The sequence below is a fragment of the Panthera uncia genome, chromosome D1 (genome assembly GCF_023721935.1).
Source record: "Panthera uncia isolate 11264 chromosome D1, Puncia_PCG_1.0, whole genome shotgun sequence".
NCBI lineage: Eukaryota > Metazoa > Chordata > Mammalia > Carnivora > Felidae > Panthera > Panthera uncia.
The window spans coordinates 24783369-24810001 of NC_064808.1; the positions used below are offsets into that span (position 1 = coordinate 24783369).

The 26633-nt window shown below is 42.5% G+C and overlaps 1 protein-coding gene across 15 annotated transcripts in view; it reads right to left on the minus strand.

Annotated features, from left to right (window-relative positions):
• The window catches only part of CD44 (CD44 molecule (Indian blood group)), a 93669-nt gene that overhangs the window by 18507 nt on the left and 48529 nt on the right, over window positions 1-26633 (minus strand). For 5 of the 15 annotated variants that reach the window (XR_007461516.1, XM_049648263.1, XM_049648255.1 and 2 more), the window contains exons 4-12: window positions 22530-22598; window positions 20096-20329; window positions 15276-15395; window positions 13025-13153; window positions 11582-11707; window positions 9109-9222; window positions 8534-8650; window positions 3815-3943; window positions 747-848 (exon numbers count right to left, since the gene is read on the minus strand). Coding sequence is in view for 14 of the 15 variants with exons in the window: in XM_049648263.1 (XP_049504220.1) it covers window positions 747-848; window positions 3815-3943; window positions 8534-8650; window positions 9109-9222; window positions 11582-11707; window positions 13025-13153; window positions 15276-15395; window positions 20096-20329; window positions 22530-22598 (1140 nt within the window). In the remaining variant the exon portion in view is untranslated. The remainder of the gene's footprint in view (window positions 1-746; window positions 849-3814; window positions 3944-8533; window positions 8651-9108; window positions 9223-11581; window positions 11708-13024; window positions 13154-15275; window positions 15396-20095; window positions 20330-22529; window positions 22599-26633) is intronic. The other 10 variants (XM_049648282.1, XM_049648275.1, XM_049648295.1 and 7 more) reach the window with 10 other exon arrangements.

A 26633-nucleotide genomic window follows, 5' to 3' on the forward strand; every position in this document is an offset into this window, starting at 1 on the left:
GCTTGCTGATGTTTTCCTTTGCCTAAAAGGACTCTGTCCATTATGTGTAGCAAGCAATGAAATGAGTTTCTTAATTCTGGATTTCTTTCATATTCTGTGAAGAAATTGCGAATGATTTCAGGCTGATCTCTAAGATAGCCTTGTCCATATAGTGGAAATTAAGTCTCCTGAGGAGTTTAGCATTGCTTCTACCAGATGTTTACCAGTAGGAAGAGGTCCTGGCAAACATTCCTCTTCTGTTCCCAGGCCCTGTCACCTTTGTTAATTGTCAACAACATGCCTTGCCCCTCTTCTGTGGGCTGTGGTGATTTCCCTACTCTCTCTGATTAGCCAGGCCCAAATGATCTTTTTGCAGCTATGAAAGCAACCCTACCCCTCTCCTGCCTTGACTGGAGGAAAGATGGGAACCAAAGGACATGGTTGAAACATAGAGAAACCACCATCCTAGCCGTGGTCTTGGGTGTCACTGGCATAACTATTTAGAGACAGAAAATCAACTTGAGCGGAATCCCCCAACCTTTTTATTTTCCTTAAGATAAGGCCGTTGAGTAGGGAAATCACCAAGAATGAAGGAAAAATCAGATTTAAAGAACCCGCCAGGAAAATATCGGCAATGGAGACCCTTTTATCCTCTGGGCTGAGCCAAGCCACCTAGTACTAACTGGATACAAGCTCTGTATCCAGGCCAGTGTGGGCCAGAGCTGAAGCAGGATCACAGGCCAATAAAGGGGCTGTTATGTCCTTACGAGTCGTCACGGAAAGAGGTCCTGTCCTGTCCGACTCTTCCACCGAATGTGTGTTTGGATCTGCAGAAGGCTGAAGTGTTGTACTATGGCTGGAGTCCGTATCTGAGGGAATTAAATCGGTGTTATTGCCTGATTTACTAACCCACCTCCTGAGGGTGGTTTAGGGTCTACAGACAAACTATTTTTATATTCAAACCTGGACAAGAAGGAAAAAACGTTCATACTGATTGATGCCTGCAGAACCGGGACAAACGATTGCTTCTTCAAAAGAGAATCGTAAGAAGCAGGTGGCTTTCACTTAAAGACTGAGTGTATGAAAGGTACAATTTTTGTTTGCTTTTGCTGGGTCTGGCAGGGCTCTAAATGAGAACACGATGTGCCTCCCAAGCCTCGCAAAAAGGCAGAAACATAGCCCACGTGTGACTGGTCCCGTTCCCTACACATTGTCTTCCTTATAGATGCACGTGATCTGGATCGTAGAGAAAAGACAAAACGCACTGGTTCGGACACCATTTTATCACATCTCCCTCACTTGGGTCAAAAGCTTGTCGTTGTTGTTTTGTTTTTTTCTTACAGCCCTCTTCCCTCTTTTGGCCCTCTTTTGCGCCACAAAGTGAATGGGCATATAACACATAAACTTATCATCCAATACTACCTCCACGAAGGCCACAGGAGGTATTCAGGGGCAAGAAAAAAGAAGCACATGTCAGTGAATCATTCTCCCCGTAAACACAAGTATGAGGTGTCCTTGGCACTTAACATGTACAACGTTGAGTGGTATAGAAATGTCACCGACATATTGATATATCCTGTTTCCAGTAATCGTTGCAAAGTGCTGCTGAAATGGTAAGTCCTAAGTGAAAGAGTCACCAATCGACCCACAAGCACCATCACTGTTGCTGGCTCTCCGGCTCAAAGTACCCCCACACTGCTGCATCTGGAGAGATTTGACCAGGTCCAGATGACTCCAGTGGGAAACACTGGAATACTGGGCCTTCACATTCACCCTGCGGCCTTTACTACAAGAAAAGAGAATCAAGATCTTTGTAGGACAAGACGTGGCTAACTGTACTATCCCAGGTCTCCAAAAAGAGGAAAGGCGAGCTAACCCAAATTGAAATCCCAAATGGATATTTTCCCAGAAAGAGTCCTGTCTGTTGAAAGTCTCTAGACACACTTGTTCATCGTCTTCCCCTTCTGTAAGTAGCATCGTTCAAGATGTATCGCACCGTTCTGTGGTTGAAGCCAATTGTATTGCCCTTTGCATGTCTAACTCAATGGACTTTCTTTCTATTCATCAGTGGATAATTGATTCTGAAGCTGCTTTACTGGCTTGGTTCCCACCGTGGATAGACCAGAGCCTCCAGCTGCCACGTGCATAAATATGTGTGCTGGGTTTGCATGTAGCCTTGACCCACTCAACCCAACGGCCACAACCTAGCCATTCAAACTCATCTTCCTTTATGACAAATGGACTCAGTAACTCTGAGAAACTCATTCCTTGGTTTCCCTTTCTTTATGTTTCTCCTTACATGAGTATCCTTCCTAAAAAGCAAAACAAAACAATACAAAACAAAACAAAACAAAACATCTTTCCCTGACTTCCTTTCTCTGCCTCTCCATGTTTTTCCATCTTTGAAAAACTAAGTCTGATCTACATTTCTCTGACACTCTCTAGAGGGTCCTCTGGATTTTTGTGTTTATTGTTGGCAACATTCATTTGGCATCTATTTGCTTATTGTCTAGTATTGTTAGATGTATTTTGGTGACAAATGTTTTCCTTCCCTAGCTAAATTTTAAGTTCTTTAAGAGCACGGACCCAGGCATCACTGGGTGTCTATATTGCATTGCACATCAGCAGAAATGTAATACAATTATAGCTTAAGGGATATCTGATCATTAATATTTGGGTACAGTATAGGATGTTTTAAAGAAATGAAGCCACGGAGACTGTGGAATTCATTTTAGAGATAATTTTGTTCAACTCAATATCAAGAGACATCATCGTCATGTTCTTAGTCCCCATTTCAATAGTTTGTGTTATGTATGCTTTTGGCAGTTTGGATCCAGATAATATATTCCATGCTATGACCAAAAATTCACATTCCTTTATTGAGTCTTCCTGTCTATCTCTCTTTTTGGAATGTTATATCCCTGGGATCAAGATATCTTACTGAATAATTTTTAAAAAATTGAGTAGCTCAACTCATGGGTATGGTAAGGAACATGGAATCTTCAGCTTAGTAATGACTGAGAAAAAAGGGATACCACCTGCAGCCAAGTCCTGCAGATTCTCTCAGGAAAGCTGTCATCTGTTCTGATAAAGAAAGAATTCTTTTTGAATATAAAAATTGGTCAAATAAAATCATAGTCTTCCATTCTTGCAGAACTGCAATTCGTATCTTTTTTACTCTCTCTCTCTCTCTCTCTCTCTCTCATTTCTGTTTTTAACCACTTATAGGTAAGTACAAAATGGTATTTAAGAAAACAGGGATTCCATCCTGTCTAAAAGTTGCCTACTTGTTAAATTTGTAAACATTTATTGAGAGCCAAGAGTGGTCTAAAGCCTAAGTCACTGGGTACCGTATTTCTCTCTAAATGTGGCAAGACTGAATAAGAAAGTTTTCTGAACTTTTTAGTTACTTTTTTGAAATGAGTACTCACCAATTTTTGACCTCTAAGATTTCTCTACCAAAGACAAGTTACATCTTTGGGTCTACAAGGAAAATAGTCACTGAATTCAATCACTTCACTCTTTTTAGAACACTGCACTTAAAAGGAAATGGAAAACAAATGTTGAGACTGCTCCTTCTTCAGAGAAAATAACCTCCACTCTCACCCTCTTAGGATCTTTGACCCCCTCTGTCTGAATTCTTCAGTCTCAGCCCAGGAATTCCCATTCAGATGAATGTACATATCACTCCCACATAGAAACCTAACTTTTGAAGCAACTTCAAGTTCCTTAGGAAGTAGACTGCTTTAAAATCAAGGGCACATTTCTAGTTAAATAGCCATTTGGTGGCTTTCAAAAACATAATATATATATATAAAAGCTCAGAGGCTATTACCCATCCATCTTTCTGTTTGATGACCTCGTCCCATTGGATGTGAGATTGGGTCGAAGAAGTAAGTCCAGGAGCTGTCCTCTTGACTCTGCGTTGTCATTCTTTGGTCTGGATGGCTGTCATGGGCCGGGGCTGTTGTGACCATGTAGTTCAAGCAATTGTCAAAGTGTTAGTTGACATTGGGCCAGGGATACACTGATAATTTTAAAAAGACTTTAGTCTCCAGACAAGACAATGAACTCATCTTCCTGGTATAGAGGGAGGAGAAGTGTAAGCACAGAATGTTTTGGCAGGTATGGGTTTGTTCATGTTCATGTACTCAGCAGTCAGCAGGTGAACTAGACGGCGCAAAATCATTAATGACTCCTGCAGGGAATACAGGATGACTTACAGACGTCAAGCAAAGACGAAGAAGTAGTTCTTGAACCACATGCCCTGTTGCCCCCATCCCCTAAAGGAGGAAGTCTAAGCACATGATGTCATTCCAAGACAACCACATCCCGGTGAAATGCACATTAGGCTGGTAGTGATTTAGAGAAGGAATCAGGTAACAGCCACCCACAAGATAAACATGAAAGTAAATGCCATTCATCTCAAAAGCATGAATGGAACCCGTTAGAAGCATTACCTTCTAACAATGGGATCCACAGCACAAGCGACACATAAGAATTCAGCACATGCCACTGCTTCATTCTGAGCCAGCGGAGATATATGGGTAGAGAAGAGTACAACAGTGGCCCCTCAGCAACAACCACATGCCATAGCCAGTCACTGAATCCACTGCTCAGCCAGGTATGCATTCAGAGGCTTTCACACACTGGCATTCCATGTTTCTGCCACACCAAGAATCGTGCATAGGAGCCTGCGGAGTCAAGTTATCTGGCATCACTTAGAGATGACGACACGACTCGAGCCCGATTTCCACGATCCCACGATTCTGGACTAGAGAAGGTGCGTTTTTGGTAAAGCTCAGAAAAAAGCACTGCGAATTCAAAGAGAAAGCTCCAGATAGACATGACAAAAGTGCTAAATGACATCAGACAGGTATTTCCCTCAAACCATCTGGCTCCATTTCTTCCAACACTGGGGTTCGGACCAAGGGCTTTCTGACATGCCCAGTGTTTCAAAAAGCCACGTTGTAGATTCCTTTACAAAACAAAAGGGAGCATTTGATAAGATCAGAGTCTCTGCCCCAATCTCACTAGGGGATGCCCAAAACTGGATCTGAAAGTGATATACAAAAAGGGCATATTCTCTATGTCTCCTTTGTACGCTGTATCTACTCCTTCTTCGGTGATTTGTTATGAGCATCTAAGGATTGGCTCTGTGTTGACCACATCATAACTTATTAAAGAATCTTAACATCTTGTGACAATTCCTTCAATGTCTTTCTGTTCCATGTCCTCAGCGCTCAGCATTTAACCCACAAGGAAACTTCCACCCAAGCTTCCTTATTAAACAATCCATTACCAGCTGTCCCTGTTGTTGAATGAGAGTCTTCTTTTGGATGATTGGGGATATGCCCCATGCCATCCGCTCTCAACCCACTGCTCTTTCTGGGTAGCTGTTTCTTCCATTGTACGACTAGGGATTTCCTGGGCTGTGAGAAGATGTCAGTTGTGAGCCTTTATTGTTCAGTTTCCTTACCGACACACAGCTTTCTACTTTCAGGCCACATACACATGGGAGAAAAGATAGAAAAGGGAAGCAGCAAGGAGTGAGAGCGCTCATATTCTGAAAGGGGTGTTGGGGCGCCTGGGTGGCGCAGTCGGTTAAGCGTCCGACTTCAGCCAGGTCACGATCTCGCGGTCCGTGAGTTCGAGCCCCGCGTCAGGCTCTGGGCTGATGGCTCGGAGCCTGGAGCCTGTTTCCGATTCTGTGTCTCCCTCTCTCTCTGCCCCTCCCCCGTTCATGCTCTGTCTCTCTCTGTCCCAAAAATAAATAAAAAATGTTGGAAAAAAAAAATATATAAAATGAAAGGGGTGTTGAATCAATGAGCACTGGGTGTTGTATGGAAGCCAATTTGACGATAAATTGTATTTAAAAAAAAGAAATCAACGGTGCAATCCTTCAATTTTTCAGATAGGAAAACTAAGACCCAAAGTAGTCTTGCTCAAAATCCTGTAGCCAGATTTGCACCAAGTCAGGACTAGGCCACAGTCCATGAATTCCCAGTATGATTCTTAATTTACTGTTGTCCACAGCCTCACATATCCTTGGAGAGAACCGTGTGTTCAAAGAATTAACCTCTTTGCTGCAGTGATTTTGGAGGGAGGAATATATTATATACCAGCTGATGACAAGATCAGCCTAGGGGGAGGACTTCTCAAATGGTGGTCACATAACTCACGATCACATGCCCTGGAAATGCACCAGGAGCGGATTTGCCAGCACAAAAGATGTTGACAATGACCGGGTGCTGCTGCACCGGCACGTTACGACGTTATGTCTACGTGGCATCTAAGATTGCCAAAATTGCTTTTTACCAAAAGTAAGTCAATGAAAGAAAACTATTCTAGCCAGTGTTTGGCATTATATAAACAATGTGTGACAGAGTAAAAACGCCAACCTCTCAGTGTTGTAATTGTTCAGTTTTAAAAAGAATAAAATGAATGGAATAAAACGTATCAGGGTGCCAAAGCCACTGTCGTTTTCATGTATAGCAACGAATAGCAAATGTTTCATTCCTCAAGAAAATGAGAGTCTATAAACTCGCCAAGCCAAAGTATATTTGGCAACCGGCAAGACTGGTTGTATTTCATAATTTTAGAAAATGATATGTATGATTTGATAATAAGAAAAACCTTTAAAAAACTAAAACTTGTGTCCTCATTTTACCTTTGCGTTGGCCAAAACATTCCTGGGGTTAACTCGTTATCCAGAGGGAGGAAAAAAGACGCCCCCAAGTCTTCGGTTTTACCTCCCACTGACTAAATCACTACCTCCTGACAAATAATGAAGTTAGGAAAACCATGGAGCGTTAGGAAAAACAAAAAATGGGAACATCAACCCAAACACAAACCGCCCATTCAAAATGTTTTAGAAAAGAAAGAAAAAGCAAAATGTACGCCTGTGTGCACACACACGGACACGCACGCACGTATGCACACACACACACACACACACACACATACACACTACTCTAGCACTGTCTTTATACACATAATGATCCTTTAAATACCCAGTAACCCCTGCTGTTTTTAACATATGGATTAGCAGAGTATAGGATTTCCATCATAAAATACGAAGGTTGACTCTCTTCTAGAAGTTGTAATGTTCTTTGATAAAGCCCCGAGGTCACCAACCAGAATCTCTTTATGTTTTGCAAGTACTGATAAGAGAACTGCTAGCATGGTTACTCCTTTCCCTTTCCCTCTGTTAGGTTCTGTTCCATCTGGTTTTTCAACTACGCGCCAGGCATGATGTCCCCTCTTCTCCCCCGCCCCCCATCACCACCTTTCGACAATGGTCTCATTAATTCCAAACCTCTTAAGTAGCTTTCTGCGAAAATTTTTAAGTACAAACTGCCTTCAATTCTAAGATATACTCTTCGCTTCCAAAAGGGGATTGGAATGGAATCCCATTCTGAAGAGACGTCTGCTTCTCATTTCCTTCTTCTATCAGAAGACTCTTGTTAACTCGGCTCGTAATCCTCACACGAAAATAAAATCCACTGGGAAAAGTAATGAGAGGCAGGCCTGTTGGGCATATTCAGTACAATGGCCAGGACTTAAAACCTATGTCCTAGTGGGTGTCTGAAATGTTTCTTGTGTTGTCTGAAGACATCCCTCAAACTATAGCTTTGCCCTTTGGGTTCTAAGCGGCTGTTTCTGACATTTTTGTGTTCGGAGTATCCAAGGCTAAGAGAATGACAGTTGAACTGCAGTTTTCAAGATGCTACAAGCTGTTATCCTGAATTAAAGCTTCTTTTGTTCGAAACATGATAGGCATGGCTCCAAGACAGAGAGACAAAAGAGGATATACTTCTTACTTTTTTTTGTCTTATCCTCACAGACCAGTAGTGGTACTTGAGATTGTTTTGGAAAACCTGAGATGTTTGCACATAAATAGAAGTAACAGCGTCAAAGCTTCCCCCCAAGATACTCTGGGCTTAAAAACAGAAAAAGAGCAGTCACAGACATTCAAATACAGTCTGTATGAGCTACTGACCTTCCCTCCAAGGGTACAAGGGATGCCTTTCTACAGTGGAGTGAGGAACAAAATGTAAAAAAAAAAAAAAAAAGAAAGAAACCAGATTCATCAAAGATCTTCACAGATGATACGGATTCCAAAGACCGCTGCACTTGTCAAGCTTTCTTTACAGACCCCTCTGCTCAGCACAGAAAGATACACTCTTCATCACACATTTCCATAAACACACACACATCACCAAACAGAACCTTTAGGAATCTCTAACACACACACACACACACACACACACACACACACACAACCTATCTCAGGTACGTTATGCACATTTCAAAACCATTTTTAACTTTTTCAACATTTTGGCCTTTCAGGCAACCTGACAAGTCAGCATTTTTCTTCCAGTTTCTAAAACTTGTGTATAGATTTGACGGCTTTTCATGCTCTGTGGCTAAAAGAAATTACTGCATGGAAATAGAAGATGTGGCTAATGTCTAACAAAAGAGTCTTCCCTATTCTGCGAAATGACTTTGCAAACTCATCTAAATCAGGACTGCTGACCACCATCCTCCTTACTTGGGCTCGTAGAATGCTGGGTCTCCTCTTCATCATGACGCTCATGGTGAATGAGAGGAGAGTGTGGTTCGCGGGTCCAGCTTTCTCCATTAGCAATGGTGCTGCTTCTGTCCACATCTGCCGTGACGATGGTTACATACACTGTGACTTTTTATCAAGCAACCTTTGATGTTCTGTTCTTCCACTAAAATGCATGCTATCTAATAGCGCCCTGCCTCAACAGTATCGCTGAGCATCTATGCTCAATACCGTCGAGCGGCTCCACCAATCTCTCCCAAGAGAAAATCGATGGGCATGAAATTTCTTAATGATTACCTCTTATTCTACTCTAACCACTTTGTCAAGGGCAGCGTCATAAACCATTTTAATGGGTTCATTTGTATAATAAAGCATCTCGAGCCCAGATGGTATGATTGGTAAGTGGCTCCTAGGTCGAACTGAGTATCCTCGCCAAAGTTAAGAATTTGTGATGAGATATTAACTACATTTCCCACTGTGTCCTGATGATTGACCTTTGCAGCATCACGGACTTTGAGGGAAAAAAAGTCCTTAATTAAGTATGCATAACCCATTACCAGTCATCCTCGCAGTTGTCTGAAGTAACACTCCTGGATTCGATTCGCCTGGGCTCCATTGGGTCCGATCCTGGTTCTGTTTTGGGTGGTTAAAAAGCCGTGGTGTGGTTGAAACTGTGATAACGATGATTGAAGCAATTAGGAAAATGTTATTTCTCGAGCCTCCACCACTTGTTCTGTACATGTCTCCCTTCTTTAGTCTATGCAGTGAATCATCTATAGCAGGTTGCATAGATGGTTGAGTGGAAACGGAGGGAAAGCGGACAGTCACTTCAGCTTGATTCAGCCACCCTGTTAAGCAGCTCAGTGTCCTCTGCATTCTGTCATAGAATACGCTCGGGTCAGAACATGAGATTTTCCGGAGAAAGCAGCCCAAGAAGCTGCAGCAGAAGAAAGAACAGTTTTGCAAACACCAGCCCTCCACCGAGGAGACCCAAAAACGTCAGAGCTTTGCCCATCCATGCAGTCTGTAACAGCCCTGTGCACTTGAAAGCCCAAGGAATTGGTATCATTGGCAAGTGCATTACATGTAGAGCCTCAGGCTGACGAGGGAGATACCTGAAAATTATACCACGATGATCACTTTCTTTCATTAGTAGTTCTGGTGGGGAAAGGAACACCGTAAGCAGCCACGGATTTCCTACAGACGATTCTAAGAAAGAATGTCTCCCTGTAGCAAGCATAGGATTTAGCTATCCATTTCTGAATAGTTACAAACACCTACGGTATTCTCATCACAGGCAAAGCATTTCATGAGCAAGCCATTCCCAGCCAATGAAGGAAAAACGAGATTCGCACATTCAGTACAAAAGCACCGTAGGTAACCAACCACCATCACAGCAGCTCCCCGGAAAAAGAAAAAAAAAGGCAAACTTCCACCAGCAGCCTCATACTGTCACCCAAGACGATAGAGCTGGGATAGGGGACGGCACCTGACAGAAGGATCATGACAAAATCAGGATCGATTGCTTTTGTGAAAATATGACTTGCAAATCCACCCTAACTCTTTCAAACTTAATTTCCATACTCCACTGATACAAAATTCTTTTCAGAACTGTAATGCTATCAGCCCTTACTTCGCAAGTTAAGCACGTCAGGTTTCGAATCATTATCCACATTCCCCAGAAGCATGAAACAAGCGGCAGCTGACACACCCCTACAGTAGAAAGAGGGCAGCCTGCAGAATTGTATGCACAGGTGCCAAGTAGAAAGGGGAACTGAAATTGGAAAATACGCCACAGAGATGAAAAATACCCAGGCAAGTTTCCCCCAGGAGCTTGATCACACAGTTTATTTTTCTGGTTGATCGGTTTGGGTTACCACCCAAGAAAGCTGAGTTTCTGAAGTATCAAGTCCATATCTTTACTGATGGCCCCACCTGGAAGATGGGCCCACTTCCTGAACCCAGAATACAGTGTAATAGTAAATAAAGTTCTCGTGGTCTTGGTTATTTGCTTTTCTTTCTGAAGTCATTAAAAAGAGTTGCCTTGTTTTATAGACCAAGCTCTGCAGAGGTGTCCGGGCTAAAGAATACACCACTTACAAGCATCTCGTTCTCTTGAGTATTCTCTATTTCTCTTGAGTATTTGTGGCTTTCAATGCCATACATATACTCAGATGCCTCAGGGCCCAAGCCATTGTTTGGGCCCCTCACTTCCTGGGTGCTATCCACTTGGGGATAGTACTCTCAGGTTTCAATAGGACAGACAGAACTTCAGTGACCTAGGAGAGTTCATGGCAAAGGTACACCTTCTCTAAGGACAGGTTCAGAATTCTCATCTCTGTTCAGCAATATCTTAGATCATTACAGATATGTCAAGGAAACCCCATCATCTGATGGAATATTAGACTGATCGTTGCCTGTTTTTCTCTAAGGATGCTTTTCAGCTCAATTGCCATCTCTGGTCCCAAAAAGTTTTACAACTGTCACAAATGTGGATACTATTATGCAGTGGTTTCACTACTGAAACACAATTGTTTTTAACAGTTGGGCGCTGCTTTGTTAAAGCTCAGCTGACACTTGTCCTTCCCTTCAATGTCTTTCTCTCCTGTTGGTGCCCTATTCATTTGTTAAAACCAGATGTGCTCCCTTGATTTCAACCAAGTTTTGATTACCATTCTTGAATGCCGGTTCCCAACGTTTAAGCCTTTCTAGGGCCGTCTAAGTCTTCAATTTAGAATTGAATCAATTCTAATTCTAAATAGATAAACCAAAACAGAAAGAACCCAAGGCATTAGGAATTTTATAAAAGCTATTTGCCCCATTGCTCTTCCAAATATGTTTGGGCTTCCATTAGAAGAAATCATTTTTCTTCCTTCATAATCTTATCAAGGTATAACTAAAGTGTGATCAGTCACGGGTTTATGCTCATTTTCCACATTAACTATTTTCCAAGATGGACCCTCTTGGGCACCACTCAGGTTAATCAGTAAGCCTCGCATAAATGGTTCTACCGTAATTGATTATCCTTACTGGTACTGGAGATAAAATCTTCATCATCATCAATGCCTGATCCAGAATAACTGGGGTGTTTGTCTCTTTCATCTTCGTTTTCTTCAGTTGGTTCCCAGCCTGCTGAGATGATATTTGAATCCGTACCTGTTGTGGTGACTTATGTTAGTGGCTGGACTGGATGCCAAACAACCCATTTGACAGAGGAAGAAAATCAGGCACAGAATGTATAATGGAATTCCCAACATTGTAAGAGCAGAGTGAGACATCTAATATGTGTATCCCCAAATTCTTGCATCCTGGTCTCTGAAGCTAATGCATAGGTTTAAAAACAACCAGTTATGACCTTTACAACTGAATGATCTCTTTAAGGAAGTTAAAAGAATACATATGGACATAATCCCACCAAAGACACAAAAGAAAAAAAGGCCAGTAAACACTCCCCCCTCCCTGCTTTCAGATTGTTAACTTATTAATTAAGCATGTGCCATCAAAACTAGGGCGTCAAGAATAGAATGGAAAGGTTTCACACATGCCTCTTTCTTTTGTCCAGCCACCTGCAGAAGAATTTTGGAATCTAAACACTTGTCAATCATTTTTACAATCCCATAGTTGTATTCACGATTTGTTAATTCATTTTTGACCTTGTAGAGCATCACATCACCCTAGCTTTGAATGCAAAGGAAAGCTGAATTACCATTCCCAACAACACTGCAGCATACATTAAAAAAAAAAAAAAAAGTGAATCAATTAAAAGAGAAATCATGCCTGGCAACTATTAGTCAACCAAAAGGGTTGACTAAAATGGACTGGAGCCAAGATTTTGAGAAATTCTCATGTTTTCCCTTTGGGATGCATCACAGGAAAGAAGATGGAAACCAAACCCTCTGCCTCCTCTTACTGGTTGCTGTAGAAGATGCCTCTTTACTGAAAAAGGGCTTCTTATATTTTGAATGAGATTCATGCTATCTTTTGGAGCGAACATTTGTGTTTTCTTACAATCAGTGTCTACCCCAAGAATAGTTCCACTGATGGATATTTTCTATATTTTTCTAGTTCTAGCTACACTATTTTATTTTCCCATGGAAAGTCAAGAAGTTTTAATGACTTTTGTCATTGTAGAATATCTTTCAGGGCCAACCTTCAGTTCTGTCATCAAGAGAGACCTGATCCCCTTTCACCATGCTCTTATTAGCCTCCTCCAGGGCTGTATTAACTCCATAGAGTAGAAAGAAGAAATATGCTTATGAATGCTATAAAATCAAACACGGATCTCAGAGCTCATGATCCTTCAAAAGTCATCCAAAACATTTGTGAAGCCAGAATGGACTTTAGACTTAGTATCCCTGAGGTCAATGAACTATCAAGAGATAGTTATGAAATGAGATCTGTCTCAGAGAAAGAGATCTGTCTTTCAAGAACTGTCAAGAGATCTTATGAAATGAGATAATAACAACTCATTACCAGCCATTATCGTTGTTGTGTGAAGAGGATTCTCGGACTCTGATGGCTGAAACCACCATGAAAGCCAATCCTGGGCTTCTCGCCTCTTGGTTGCTGTTTTGGAAGTCGTGCCACTAGAACTCATCAAAGCTGTTGTAACCATAATTGAATTGATGGTTGAAAGGTTAATATCAGTTCCTAAGAAGTAGCCCTGAATACGCTTTTACTCTTTCACTACTCAAGAGAGTCATCTATACGTAATATACATGGAGGCAAGAAACAGGAAAAGCACACAGGAGTTCCACTTATTTTAGAGGCCCATACTGCAGGTCATAGAATGTCAGAAATGGAAAGACCTTAAATATCATCCGGGTAATGATCCTCATCTTAAAGAGGAAAAAACTGTGCTGGACAGACCTTGCCTTGTGTGGTGTCAGAAAGGCCAAATGAGAGGTCTCAAAAAGAGCGTGACAGCGGTCTTTGCATTTTGAAAAACTATAACACCACAGAGGGGTTAAATTTTTGTCTGTGGTCCCAAAAGGCCAAACGAGGACCCGCGGCAAGAATTGCAGGGGATGACTTTTCTTCCAAATGTTGGATGTAAAAAGGTTACAATCTGAACTATCCAACGATGAACTTCTTCATAAAGTATTGTGTTCCCCACGGTCAGAAAGATCGCTTAGCAGGAAAATTGTGCAGATCAAATGATTAGAAGGGTTGCTTGAGTGAAACTATTGAAGATCCTCTCCAAATCTGAGAGTCTATGATTCCGAAACCAAGCTCTCCAGAGTCTGAGCCCATCATCTTCCACACACTCTATCTTGGCCAACCAATATCATTCTCCATGAATTTAGGGTATGATATTTTTACCAGCAATCCGAGACACGTAACCCCAGCAATCCCCAACGCACAGAAGGATACCACATGAAGGGGAAAATGCAAAAAGATGCCTTTCCATCTTTTTCCATTTAGCGTCCAGATCCGCTAGCAATTTTGCCCATGGCCACTTTTTATGCCACCATCGTATTTTGCGAAGCAGAACGTGACATTTTGAGTCCATTTGTGAAAGGAAGGTAATCAATCAGGAAAGACAGGCACAAACAAAGTGAACCAATGATCTCACTAACAAAATCAGAAATAAGAGTCCTGGTTTGAAACTTCCCAAGACTGCTATTTCTGCAACCATAATGTCCACCGTAAGAATATTTCATATTCTTCAGATAAAAAGCTGAAAAACGGCTCAGGCAGAGAGGCTGAAACCATCATCAAATCCCCAAATACAAAAGCAAGGTGATTAGATATCTTTTTTTTTCAGCTATTAAGAAAGCCCAGAAATGGCCCAAGATGAAGAACTGACAAGGAAGACCTTTTCCTTCACAATGTTTGTTCTATGAAGATAAACATTGCCAACATTTAAGAACAGCATATGCTTTATTCTGCACACCCCCTCCAGCATTACCTTAACCACTGTGACATGTAATCACAACATAACATCAACACTATTTTCCTTACAGAAGTATTTGTCGAGATAAAAAATACAGTTTACTCTATGTGTTTATAAGCCAAGCAAGGGTAGAGGACAATTTTTACTACCCTCCTTCTGCAGAAAGAATGCCCAGTGATTTTGAAATACGGTCATATCATCCATCAGCAAAAGTTAATAAAGGAAGATATGCTTGTAATCTCCCATTGTTATAGACTTGGAATCTCTTCCCACACAAGCTCTCAATTCAGAATACTTTGCAAGGATTTAGACTTAGTCAAACGTCCAGGGGACTGGTCAGAGGCCTAGATTCCGACAGAAAGCAACAGGTTACTTCCTCCACTTTACAGCTGAGGATTTAGATGTGCACCCCAGTGCACAGGGGTGACAGTTTGCACCCATAAATCAGCATTTCCCTCTGTTATCACTGGCCGTGATGATGAGATCGGCAGAAGGTAGGAGTGTGCACTCTGTAATAGAATTCTTTTCAAGAGGATACGTTCTGAATGAATCTCCTAACTGAAGCTTCGGAAGGAAAAATAATTCTGATTCGATGGGCGTGTGGCCAAAAGGAAAACAAATAGAAAGAACACATAAAAGTGTCCACTTGTATCCCCAGATTCACAGGCCCTCTGGTCCATACCAGATCCTCTAAGGAGGATCCTCCCTCCCTGAGGAGGAGATGGAACATGGGTGGGAAATTTCTCCAGGATCATGGGTGTCCTTCTCCTTGACCTGGAAAAACTTGGCATTGAGGGCAATGGAGAAACAGAAGACATAACAGTTTACCTGTTGTTGCAGCTGCTGTGTGATCCTGAGTCTTAGGCTGTGAGTTACCCAACCAGGACCACATCCAATTAGTTTGCTCCTGAACTGCTGCGTGGCTGTTTGAGTGCACAGTTGAAGTAACTGGATCAATTATGAAAATACCATTTAGTGAGATCTTTCCACAAAACCTTTACTCCCAGTTCTACATACATAGAAAGTCGGTATCTATTACAGAGCGGAGATTACCAAAGAAAGATTAAGGCCTGCTTTTATCTCTCCCGTCTTCTAATGTCTCTTAGAATCTTAGAGCAACATCAGAAATACAAGTTCTTTAAAAAAAAAAAAAATTAACGTTTATTTATTTTTGAGAGAGAGAGAGAGAGAGAGAGACAAGTGCAAGCAGGGGAGGGGCAGAGAGAGGGGGAGACACAGAATCCGAAGCAGGCTCCAGGCTCTGAGCTGTCAGCACAGAGCCCGACACGGGGCTCGGACCCACGAACCGTGAGATCGTGAGCTGAGCCGAAGTCGGACGCTTAACCGACTGAGCTACCCAGGAGCCCCCAGAAATGCAAATTCTGCACGGGTATCAATTCAGTGGTACTCATTTCTCAAATGGAACCCTCTGAACACAGGCTCAGAGCAAAACCAAGTAGGAACTTAATAACCGGTGAAGGAAAAGAGATGTTACTTTACTTGATGGGGCGACCCAGCCATGAACTGAAGATCTTCGATGCAGCATTTCATAAAGTTGCTTTCGTTCCTTTATTTTTGGAGTGTCTTTAGAGATGCTTGTTTGTAATCTCTTGGGTCTATCACTTTATGCAGGTAGCTTCTGATGACAACTGCCATTTCAAAGTTCCGCCCACACTCATTAACTTCAAGTCAAGCTTTATGCTTGAGCAGGAGGAGCTTTGCAAAGGGTGTGTGTTCAAAATGTTGAAATCAGATGAAGCTTTGTTGAGTGTCCATTTATCACTTCCTGTCACTTTTAGTTCTAATTCAGAATGTGTTTCCAGAAAAGAAACACGACTGCCCAAGTTAGAGAAATTCTGGACTCTATTCAAATTAGAGAAAGGACGATCAGTAACATTGTGCAATTTGAAATCTCCCATTTGACTCTCAAGTGGGGCTTGAGTCTAGAATGTTTCCCTGCAGGGGTACCTGGGTGGCTCAGTTGGTTGAGCACCTCTTAATTTCGGCTCAGGTCATGATCTCATGGTTTGAGTTGGAGCCCTGCGTCGAGCTCTGTGCTGACAGCTCAGAGCCTGGAGCCTGCTTCAGATGCTGTCTCCCTCTCTCTGCCCCTCCCCAGCTCACACTCTGTCTCTCTTTCAAAAATAAATACACATAAAAAAAGAGAATGTTTCCCTGTAGACGAAGAACAGCAAAGATCATCAGGATAAACAGCTAAACCACTCGAGATCTTTAAAAGCCATTTCAAGTTATATACCCTTTTGAAAATCTGATATAAGTTATGACTCCTGTCCTCAAAAAAGTGATCCAACAGATACACATTCTCAAAATTTTGCATATTATTTCAGGTAGCTCTTGAACACCTTATAACCCATCACTGAACCTATGGGAAGCCCACTAATTCCAGGTAAAAAACTTTGACTCTGTATTCAGAAAACGTCAACAACCTGTGCAATATGCTCTGTGCTACAAAAGACACATTGGCACAGAGTAGAGAGAATAGGAGCCAATTTCACCAGATAAACCTGAGCATCCCCCTGAAAAATTCTCAGGCACCTCATTCTGCCCTCAGAAACCTTTTTAAATATGGAGACCTTCTGCCACTTCCACCGTATAAAAGACCAAGAAGAGACCGACAGGAAGCAAATAAACAAGAGCAAGATAGAAATAGGAATACTTCTAATTTCCTGAAAGGAGTCAGAGCCATCAGAGTTTCCAATTTTCCCAACCCAAGTAGGCCATGCCAGACCAAAAAAAAAAATTTTTTTACATATATATATATATATGTATATATTTCTTTGCCACCCAGAAGACGAGGAAATCGAGTGTTCCAAGGTAAGAGGCTGCTTCCCGAGTTGGTTTAGGTTTCTGGATTCCAGAGAATGCCAGACCACCAATAGAAAAGAGGCTGACAACATGCCTCCAGGAAGGCTCTTCCAAAAATCACATTTGTAATAAAAAGCCTGATGGAAATCAAAGCCTCTCCAGATGGTTGTTCTGGTTGGCTTTCCCTACAGCCACCCACTAGGGACCCTTAAGGAAGGAATGAGCCAGCCAAGCTAAAGACGTGCTTCTCTGTCCTCAGCCCAACCTCCTCTGGACATCTGACCTCATGTACCCATTACAGAGGATTTGCTGTCACTCCCTCCCTCCAAGCTCTGCCTTTTTGGTCCAACAGTCATGAAGCTTTGGGAATCTCCTCACTGGCCTCAGATAATGGGGTCTATCCAGGAACTTACCACTGGTAACTTTTTCTAACATGGACTGCTTTCAAGTTTTTACCTGATTGTTTTCTTGGATACCCTTCTTTGCACAGATGGATTTATCTGGAGCTTCCACTGGCCTTTTTGGATGCTGTAGCACTTCAGTGACTCTAACCTGAGAGCCATTCTGTTGGATAAATGAATCTTTCTCTTACTGAACTACAAAGAAAAACTTAGCTAAGTGCTCTGAAAAGAGGGAAGAACACTTCTTTTCTCAACCCAAATCCTATGTTTTCATTAAGTCTCAAAGCATTCCTTCTCCTTGATTTCTGAACAGTAGCTGGGCTCCAAGAAAGTCAGTCCAGCTCTGGGTTCCGAGTAACTGGAGCAGCATTTGGCACAGAGAAGACCTCAAATATTGCTTAATACTTAGTAAATATTGGTTACTAGCTTACTAATCCTTATCTCCCTTCAGTATCACTTTCTAATGGTATTCACCACTGGATCCCAAGCATTAGCACAGACTTGGTACATAGTAGGTCCTCAAAATATGTTTTCTGACTAACTAACCTGAGCAGGAAATGTGCAATCCTTTAAACAGTGTGCAGGCCGCCTGGGTGGCTCAGTCGATTGAGCATCCGACTTCCGCTCAGGTCGTGACCTCCCGGTTTGTGGGTTTGAGCTCCGCATCAAGCTCCACACTGTCAGTGTAGAGCCTGCTTGGGGTCCTCTCTCTCCTTCTCTCTGCCCCTCCCCTGGTTGTGCGCTCCCTCCCTCTCTCTCTCTCTCTCTCTCAAAAATAAATAAACGGTAAAAAAAAAAAAAAAATTAAAGATGTGCTACGACTGTCCATAAAATGACCCCGTTGCCTTTCCAAAGCACACGTGAAATACTATTTTGCATAAGCTAATAATGGCTTGAGTGTGAATTTCATCTAGTTCCTAAAAGATACATTTTGTCATGATTTTCTTCTTCGGTGGGAAATAGTACCTTAGAGTAGACTTGATTTGCCTCTTGCTGAGACCACTAATTGTTATGTTCGCCGACGTCTGACAAAATCGCGTGCCCGGATGATAGGCAACTTCAGCGGGGTTACTTTACCAAGGTAGGGTGCTCAAGAAGTAGCAAGCAGCCAATAGCACTGCCTGCTTGGTTTGCCGAAGCCCCTCCCAAGAAGGGTCATCCATGGGATGACAGACAATGAGGAGACACAATCCTCAGAGAGCCAGTAATCTGGGAAAGCACGGGCACGTTGAAAACGTCCGCTTCCTGAAAGGCTGCAAAGGATCTGCAAAGAACAAGCAGACCTCACGCCTGTTTGTTCCGCACCCTCAGCCAGCTGCTCACAGGAATTTAAAACGCTGTTGAGCAAGTAACCTTACATGAAGTCACCGTGCTCTGAAGGTGGCCCTGGCTTCTGGGGGGACGAGGCACCGAAAAGGGCCCTATCTTGAGCATTGGCAAAGCAGTGAACTTCTGGCACACTCTTTGGAGACCAGAGCTCCAGCCCTCCAGAGCCATAGACAGGAAGAAAGAAAAATCCACACCATACTGGGAAAGCTGCCCGAGAGGCAGAGACCCTGTTTCAGTTTGAGTAATCCTCCACAGAAGGAACGCGGCCAATCTGAAAACCTGTTTTAAAACAAACCATAGGGAAAAAGCAAAGAAGGAGATGAGAGGGCGATGCAAACACTTTCCAGTGAAAGTGGGCACAAAGGGCAAAAAAAAAAAACCCTCAATGAGATCGAACACAATGTTTACATATTTCCACTCTCGCAGTCTTAACGTGATGAATTACCCACATATCCAAACAAGTATTAACAGCCTTCCCCTACAGGCTGGGATATACAACTTTTAAGCAGATTTAATTTGATCAGATAACTCCTTCAGATATGCTTCCTTAAAGCCAAAACAAAGGGACTGTTTAGTAAATCACGGGTGATGAAGGTGACTGAATCTCACACCATCAATAAAACAGCATAAATCAAGTTAAAACACAAAAATGTAAGGTTCGGTTGAGAAAAGCGCATGGACTGGTATGCATGCATTACGATCCCAGCTGTATGAAAACAATCTTATCCAAAGGTGGATAAGAACAAGAAAGAAACATGTAAAAGTAAAAACAGCTTCCGTGTCATGCTTGAGTTGTCACCACGTCCCTGAGACAAGAGAACAAGAAAAACTCTTCTAAAAAGACTTCCAAAATGGCACTACTTCTCCCAAGGTAAGCAAAACAGAGAAGCGGATGGACAAAAACTACAGGCGGTAGCAGCCGATGCATACAGGGCACTGACAACCGTAATAGCCCACCTCCCCACATGAGGTCACCAACTTCTAGAGACAGGAGACAGTCGACACACAAGTGAGTGCCCGTCACTCAGGAAGACCAGAGACGTTTCTGCAAACAAATCGCCATCAGAAAGCACAGTGATTCATTCTCCTTACTGGTAATGGGGGGATTCTCTGGGTTGTCGGACACCCCGGGACTGTCTTGGTCCTGGGTCGGGTAGGCAGTTGGAAGGTGGGTGTGGAAAATGCTGTAGCCTCCCGAAGTGCTTCTTTCACTGGACGATCCACTGCTCACGTCATCGTCAGTGGGGTTGCTGGGGTAGATGTCTTCAGGGTTAGTTCTGTATTCACCCGTCTGGGTGTAGCGGGTGCCATCACGGTTAACAATGGCTGGGAGAAAGAGAAGGCACTCTCAGAGCTTGACAGCCGACATTTTCTGAGTTTAAGCAAGACTGTGGATTATCATGTAAGACAGTGACTTCAAAGCTATTTTTCTTTGTCATGAAGCAAAACAATACTTAACTACCTAGCTAGATGGGTGGGGGGAGTAGGTGATGCACTAAGAAAGTGTACCCTCCCGTGCCCACCCCCACCTCTTAGAAATGGGGCGGGAGAAAGAGGGTGTGTTTGGACGTGTCCATGTTTGAATCCCAGGTTTGTGTGCCTCTTGACAAAGCTGGTACCGGGCTTCATTTCACTTCTGTCATTTGTAAAATGGGAAAAGTACTACCTTCTGTTATGAGCACTATATGATGCACTGTATGTAAAGAGCTTAGCATAGTATCCAAAATTTAGCTGGTCTCAAAAAAATGATAATTTCCCCACTGGTTCCTATTCTCCCTTCTCAAGGACATGTAAAATTTGTTGCTATTGATTCCAACTATTTCTAGAAAGGATTGGAAGCAGGAGCAAAGAGGTTAGTAGTCTCAACAGGGAATATATATTTGCAAATCCATGAAGAATCAATGCCCCCTTCTTTCTAAGGGGCGAATGTTGTCAGTCTTCATGAACCCCTACTCTGGTTAAGACATCAGCATGCCTCAACAGTGACAGAGCCCTTGCCCGTCCTCTGTAAAATTCAAACTTGAATTTGAGAAGCACAGAGGCATATAAAGCTCAAAATCTTTGATTTCAACAAGGCAATGCCTAGAATAGACACGAGGAGAAAAAGCAAGAATGATTTCCTTCATTGTTCCCCTGAAAAAGACTGGCTGCCTTTGTCAAGTCTGGCCCACTCACCGCACAAGTGTGCATTTAGCTGAAATGATTTTCTGCTATATTGCACTGGACTAAATATTCCTTGTGTCCACCTATCTGGCTTGCCCAAGTGGAACTATTAGTAAAACATACATTAAAAAATATTCCAAAGTCTCGAACAGCCTGATAATCTCTGCAAATGAAGATTTGATCAGAAAATATGACGCAACTCGGATAGGTCTGGACTTTGAAAGGCATTGGTGAGCACCGAGGAAGTGGGACGTTTATTGAACGTGACTATGGGCCAAGCACACATTAGACATATTGCCTTTCTTCACTTTCTTTTCAAATCTCACCTGTTGTTACATTATCCAGATGAGAAGACTGAGGCTCAGAGACAGTAAGTCCTTCCTTTAAGATCACCCAGGTGGTAAGGAACTAGACCAAGCCTGACTGAGACAGCACATCTCACCGTGAGGGCCTCCCTTTCCTTCCCTGAGGCACAGGTCAGGGACAATTTTTTATATAACAGTGCGGGGCTGGATGGGCGTGGCCAGGAAGAATTCTCAGCCCTCTGCCACTGCCACCACTGTTCCCTTGTACGCTGAGGGGTCTGGTCCTTAGGAGGCAGAAACCAGGCCTCCTCAACATTATGACACTTCCCCCAAAAAATGAGGTTCAGAGGCCAGAAGGTCAGGGTTAATAAGTTGACCGCTCTGAAAAGTTTGGTTGAGATTTTCTGTTCTCATACAGTGCCAGATGCCTACTTCTTGGGGTAATCAAGATGAGTTTAGGTGGGTGTGGTATAAATAATGTTGAAACCCCTATCAGGAAATCTATGCCCTTTATAATTATCTTTCAATACTACCATTAAACAAAATTGAGGGGGCTGGAATGCCTCTCCCTCTAAGACTTACTAATCCCCTTCTATGAGAAAGAACACAGCTCAGACTCAGAACCTTCAGCAGCTAGAATTTAAGAACGCGACCTAATTTGTCCCACATTTTAAGTATATGTTTAAGGATACCTTCTACTTATGACCAAGAATTGGGTTTTCCATTTTCAGGCATTTTTTTTTTTAAATGAACATAGTTTAAGTAGAAAAGAATGGACCAATTAAACGCAAAATATCAAGGGAATGATTGTTCTGTGTACACAGAGGCGTCAAAAAGAAAGTGGTTTTCGAATGACTGCAGTTTGAGGAACAATGTGTTGGGGTCAACCAAGTCGTAGTTTCAAGCCACTGCGGGAGAAGGGGAAGGGCCAGTGAATCACAGCCAGTGTCCCTGGCTGAGGGAAACAACTATTCTGCTCAAATGTGAAACACAGAAAATGCGTCTGATCCCTTTCCCAAGAATGGAGAAACTCAATGAAGGTTCGAAGAGATACGTACTTATGGTAATTGGTCCTTCAAAGGCATTGGGCAGGTGTGTGACCGACGTACAATCTTCTCCAGGTGGAGCTGTGGGGTAGCAAAGAAAAAAGGCATGAGAACAGTAAAAACTATGAGCAGAACTGATTTCTGTTGGTTAGTATGGGGTTTTATTAAACATTTTCTGAAATAATTTTCTTTTTTTTTATATTATTGAAATACAGATGACATACAATGTTACATTAGTTTTAGGTGTACAACATAGTGATTCAAGAAGTCTACATATTACTCAGCACTCACCATGACATCTGTCACCTTTCAACGTTACTACAATGTTAGTTGTATTCCCTACACCATACCCTATATCATACTTCCCATCACCATGACTTACTTATTTTAGAACTGGAAGTTTGTACCTCTTAATTCCCCTTCACCTGTTTCACCCATCCCCCACCCATCCCCCACCCTTCTCCCCTCTGGCAACCATCAATTTGTTCTCTGTATTTACGAGTCCGTTTCTGTTTGCGTGTTCGTTTGGTTTTTAGATTTCGCGTATAATAGTGAACTAAATAATTTTCTTTTTCTGAAACTTGATTAAGTTTCCTAGGAACTTCCCTGACCTTTGTGATGCATTTTCCATTTTTATTTACCTTCATACATTTTGGGAAGCTTACTTGTTCCTCTTTCCACCCTAACAGATTCATTCATTAAACAAACACACATGTATGTTCTCCATCAAGTGTTGCGGAAGGCCGGGGATATTATGGTAGATAAGATAGACATGTCCTTCTGGAATGAGGCATCGATTAGAAATTACTTCTTAAGTGTGTTATTATAGAAGTAATGTCGGGGGGGAGGGTTGCTGGGGTGGCTCAGTTGGTTAAGCATTGATCTCAACTCAGGTCATGATCTCACAGTTTGTGGGATGGAGTCCCGTGTCGGGCTCTGCACTGATGCACGAAGCCTGCTTAGGATCCTCTCTCTCCCTCCCTCTCTGCCCCTCCCGCACATGCACTTTCTCTCAAAATAAATAAACATATAAATAAATAAAAGTAATATGGGAACAGTGTAAAAACATTTTTTTTTAAATTTTTTTTTCAACGTTTTTTATTTATTTTTGGGACAGAGAGAGACAGAGCATGAACGGGGGAGGGGCAGAGAGAGAGAGGGAGACACAGAATCGGAAACAGGCTCCAGGCTCCGAGCCATCAGCCCAGAGCCTGACGCGGGGCTCGAACTCACGAACCGCGAGATCGTGACCTGGCTGAAGTCGGACGCTTAACCGACTGCGCCACCCAGGCGCCCCTGTAAAAACATTTTTTAATAAAGAAGTGTGAACTATAATGAAAAAATCATATGTGATCCCAATACTCTATAGAAATGATGGAAACACAGGACAGACCAATATAATCAGACGTGACCAGCATGAGGATACATACATTAAAATAAGCACCAAGAATTTACCTGATAGAATCTACTCCTGAAATCATTGTTGCACTATATGCTAATTTGGATGTAAATTTAAAAAAATAAAAAATAAGTTAAAAAAAAGTTTTAAAACAAAAAAAAATATTCCAAAACAAACGAATCTTTAGTGGCTTCTTGATGCACAGATGTGTTGATTCACTTAGCTGGATCCTTAAGTGCCTACTCTGTCTAGACTTCTTCTCAACATATAGCTAATGAGCTAGGTTGTCCACCATTGGTCTAGGTGCCCAGACTATTTCCTGAGACCACTGTGCTGCCATATCCCACCCGGGCACCCTGGCTTCTTTTCCTTTGTCCTCCATCTTATCTTCTACTTTCCCCTCTTCTTCAGGAATAAAGATTTCTGACTGTACCTTGGATACTCCTAACCACCTAGAGACATTACTAAGTAGCTCTTTGAGAACACTGTGTAAAGCCCACTGAAAATTCCACCCTGCATACCCAAGCCCTAAAAAAACAAGATCGAAGAATGCCTTAACCAGCTGTTCCATTTATGCCCAAATGCTCTATTTGGTAACTAGACTTTGTATTGAGCTCTAAAAACTCAGAGAACTTTGAACTGGCTGTGCTATTGTAGGAAGTTTGGATCCATTTGTGAATTATAGCTTTTATACTGTGTGTGTGTGTGTGTGTGTGTGTGTGTGCACGCATGCACCTGTGCCCAAAATGGCAGCTTATTTGTTAGGTTGGTTTCTCCCTAGAGTTGCTTCTTAGAAAAGACAAAGAAAGGGACGGGTGGATGGATGGATGAATGGATGGATGGATGGAGGTAGGAAGACTGCTATCACTAGGAAGGCTGTTATAAATATTTTAAGTGTTCTGCCATAAATTAATGGGTACTCATAACATTGGACAGAAACATAAGTTGACCAAAACAAGGTTTGGTTGCTTCCCAACCCCCAGAAGCATCTTTTCCTACAGGTAAAGGGGATGCCTTTGTATGTTCAACTGGAAAAAAAAAACAAAACAGGTTTTAGGAAAAGCCATTCTTGTAAAGGCTAAGTAAAAGATTTCTCAGAAGAGAGTCTCAGAGAAAGTCACCTCCTCAGTAAGGCTGTTCCTCACTGTCCAATGTCAGCCAGCCCTTTACCAATCCCCTACATACACCACCATCACACATTTGCTTGCAGCTCTTCTGGATTCTTCTCTCTCAGATTATCTTGTTCATTTTACCTGATGGTTGTTCAGGGCACATCTCCCAACCCCTAACCCCTGCTCCATAGAAATATGTAAGTTCTACACGATGAGTAGTGACCTTAGCTATCTTGGGCAGAACATTTATGTGTGATCGGTCAGAAAGGCACTTAATAAATATTTGTTGAATGAACGAAAGAGGAAATACCAAGGTAATTTCTCACAGGCCCATTCTTCCAGGAAACACACCTAAGATGTTAACCCTCCAAATGGACTGCCGTTATAAACAGGTCAAGAAATGTTTAGATAAACCCTGAATGGCAACGCCGTAAGAAATATTTTTTTAAAAGTTTTAGAAATATCAGTTCATTTATTCATTTTTTAAACATTACTCATGTGACGGGTTTTTTTAAAAAGAGCAAAAAGATGAACACATTCCTGTCTCTGCTTTTGAGGAATTCACAAGGTCATGGGGGACAATAACAATACTTCTTTAGATTTTTACAGCTTTCAAATAATCTTCCCAAGGATTTCCTCATCTGAAAATCAGGACAGATAGCCAACCTGGGAGATCTTGAAGAGTATCTACCCTGTCTGTTGTGGTAATGCCACCAGAAACTGGCCTGACCTGTGAGATGCTTCTTTTTTTTAATTTTCAAAAATTTATTTATTTATTTTATTAGAGAGAGAGAGAGGGAGGGAGGGACGGAAGCCAGGAGGGAGGGAGGGAGGGAGGTAGCACTCAAGTGGGGGAGGGGGCAGAAAGAGAGACAGAGAGAGAGAGAGAGAGAGAGAGAGAGAGAGAGAAGCTTAAACAGGCTCCACGCTCAGCATGGAGCCTGATATGAGGCTCGATCCCATGACTCTGGGATCATGACCAGAGCCGAAAGCAAGAGTCAGGCAGTCAACTGATGGAGCCACCCAGGTGCCCCACGGATGCTTCTGGTACTGTCACTTGCACAAATCCGGAAAACAGCCTTGGATTATGACCTCTTAATGACAGGGATGGAACGACGTTCCCCAAATTCAAACACAACAGCACTGCCCTGGGAAGGAACTTCTAGGAGTTGGGTTGTAATAGACCGGGGCACGATGTAAAAAAACACCAAGACAGTTTGGTAAATCATTAGAGCATTTGTTCAAACGGAGCCTCTTCATGCTCCAGTTCACCTTAACTTTTATAAAGAATATCAAATCTGCCGAGCACACTAGGATGAATGGTGACCCAAATGTGCAATTAATACCTTCACGCTCCCCTGTCAGACACCAGAGCGTCACTGACAGTTTTTTATTCTGTTTAATGAGCACTGCACTGCTGGGAGAATCAGGCCTGGTGAGCCTTTCCTGAACCCAAGGGGTCGTTAGAAAGACTCTGGGGTGGGCTTCCTGGTGGGCTGCCTCTCTAAACTTTGCCTCCACTGCAGCAAAACAGCCAAGAGAAATGTTAATCATTCCATCCGGCCAATGACTCAGTGCCAGGTAGAAAGACATCTTCCTCAATGC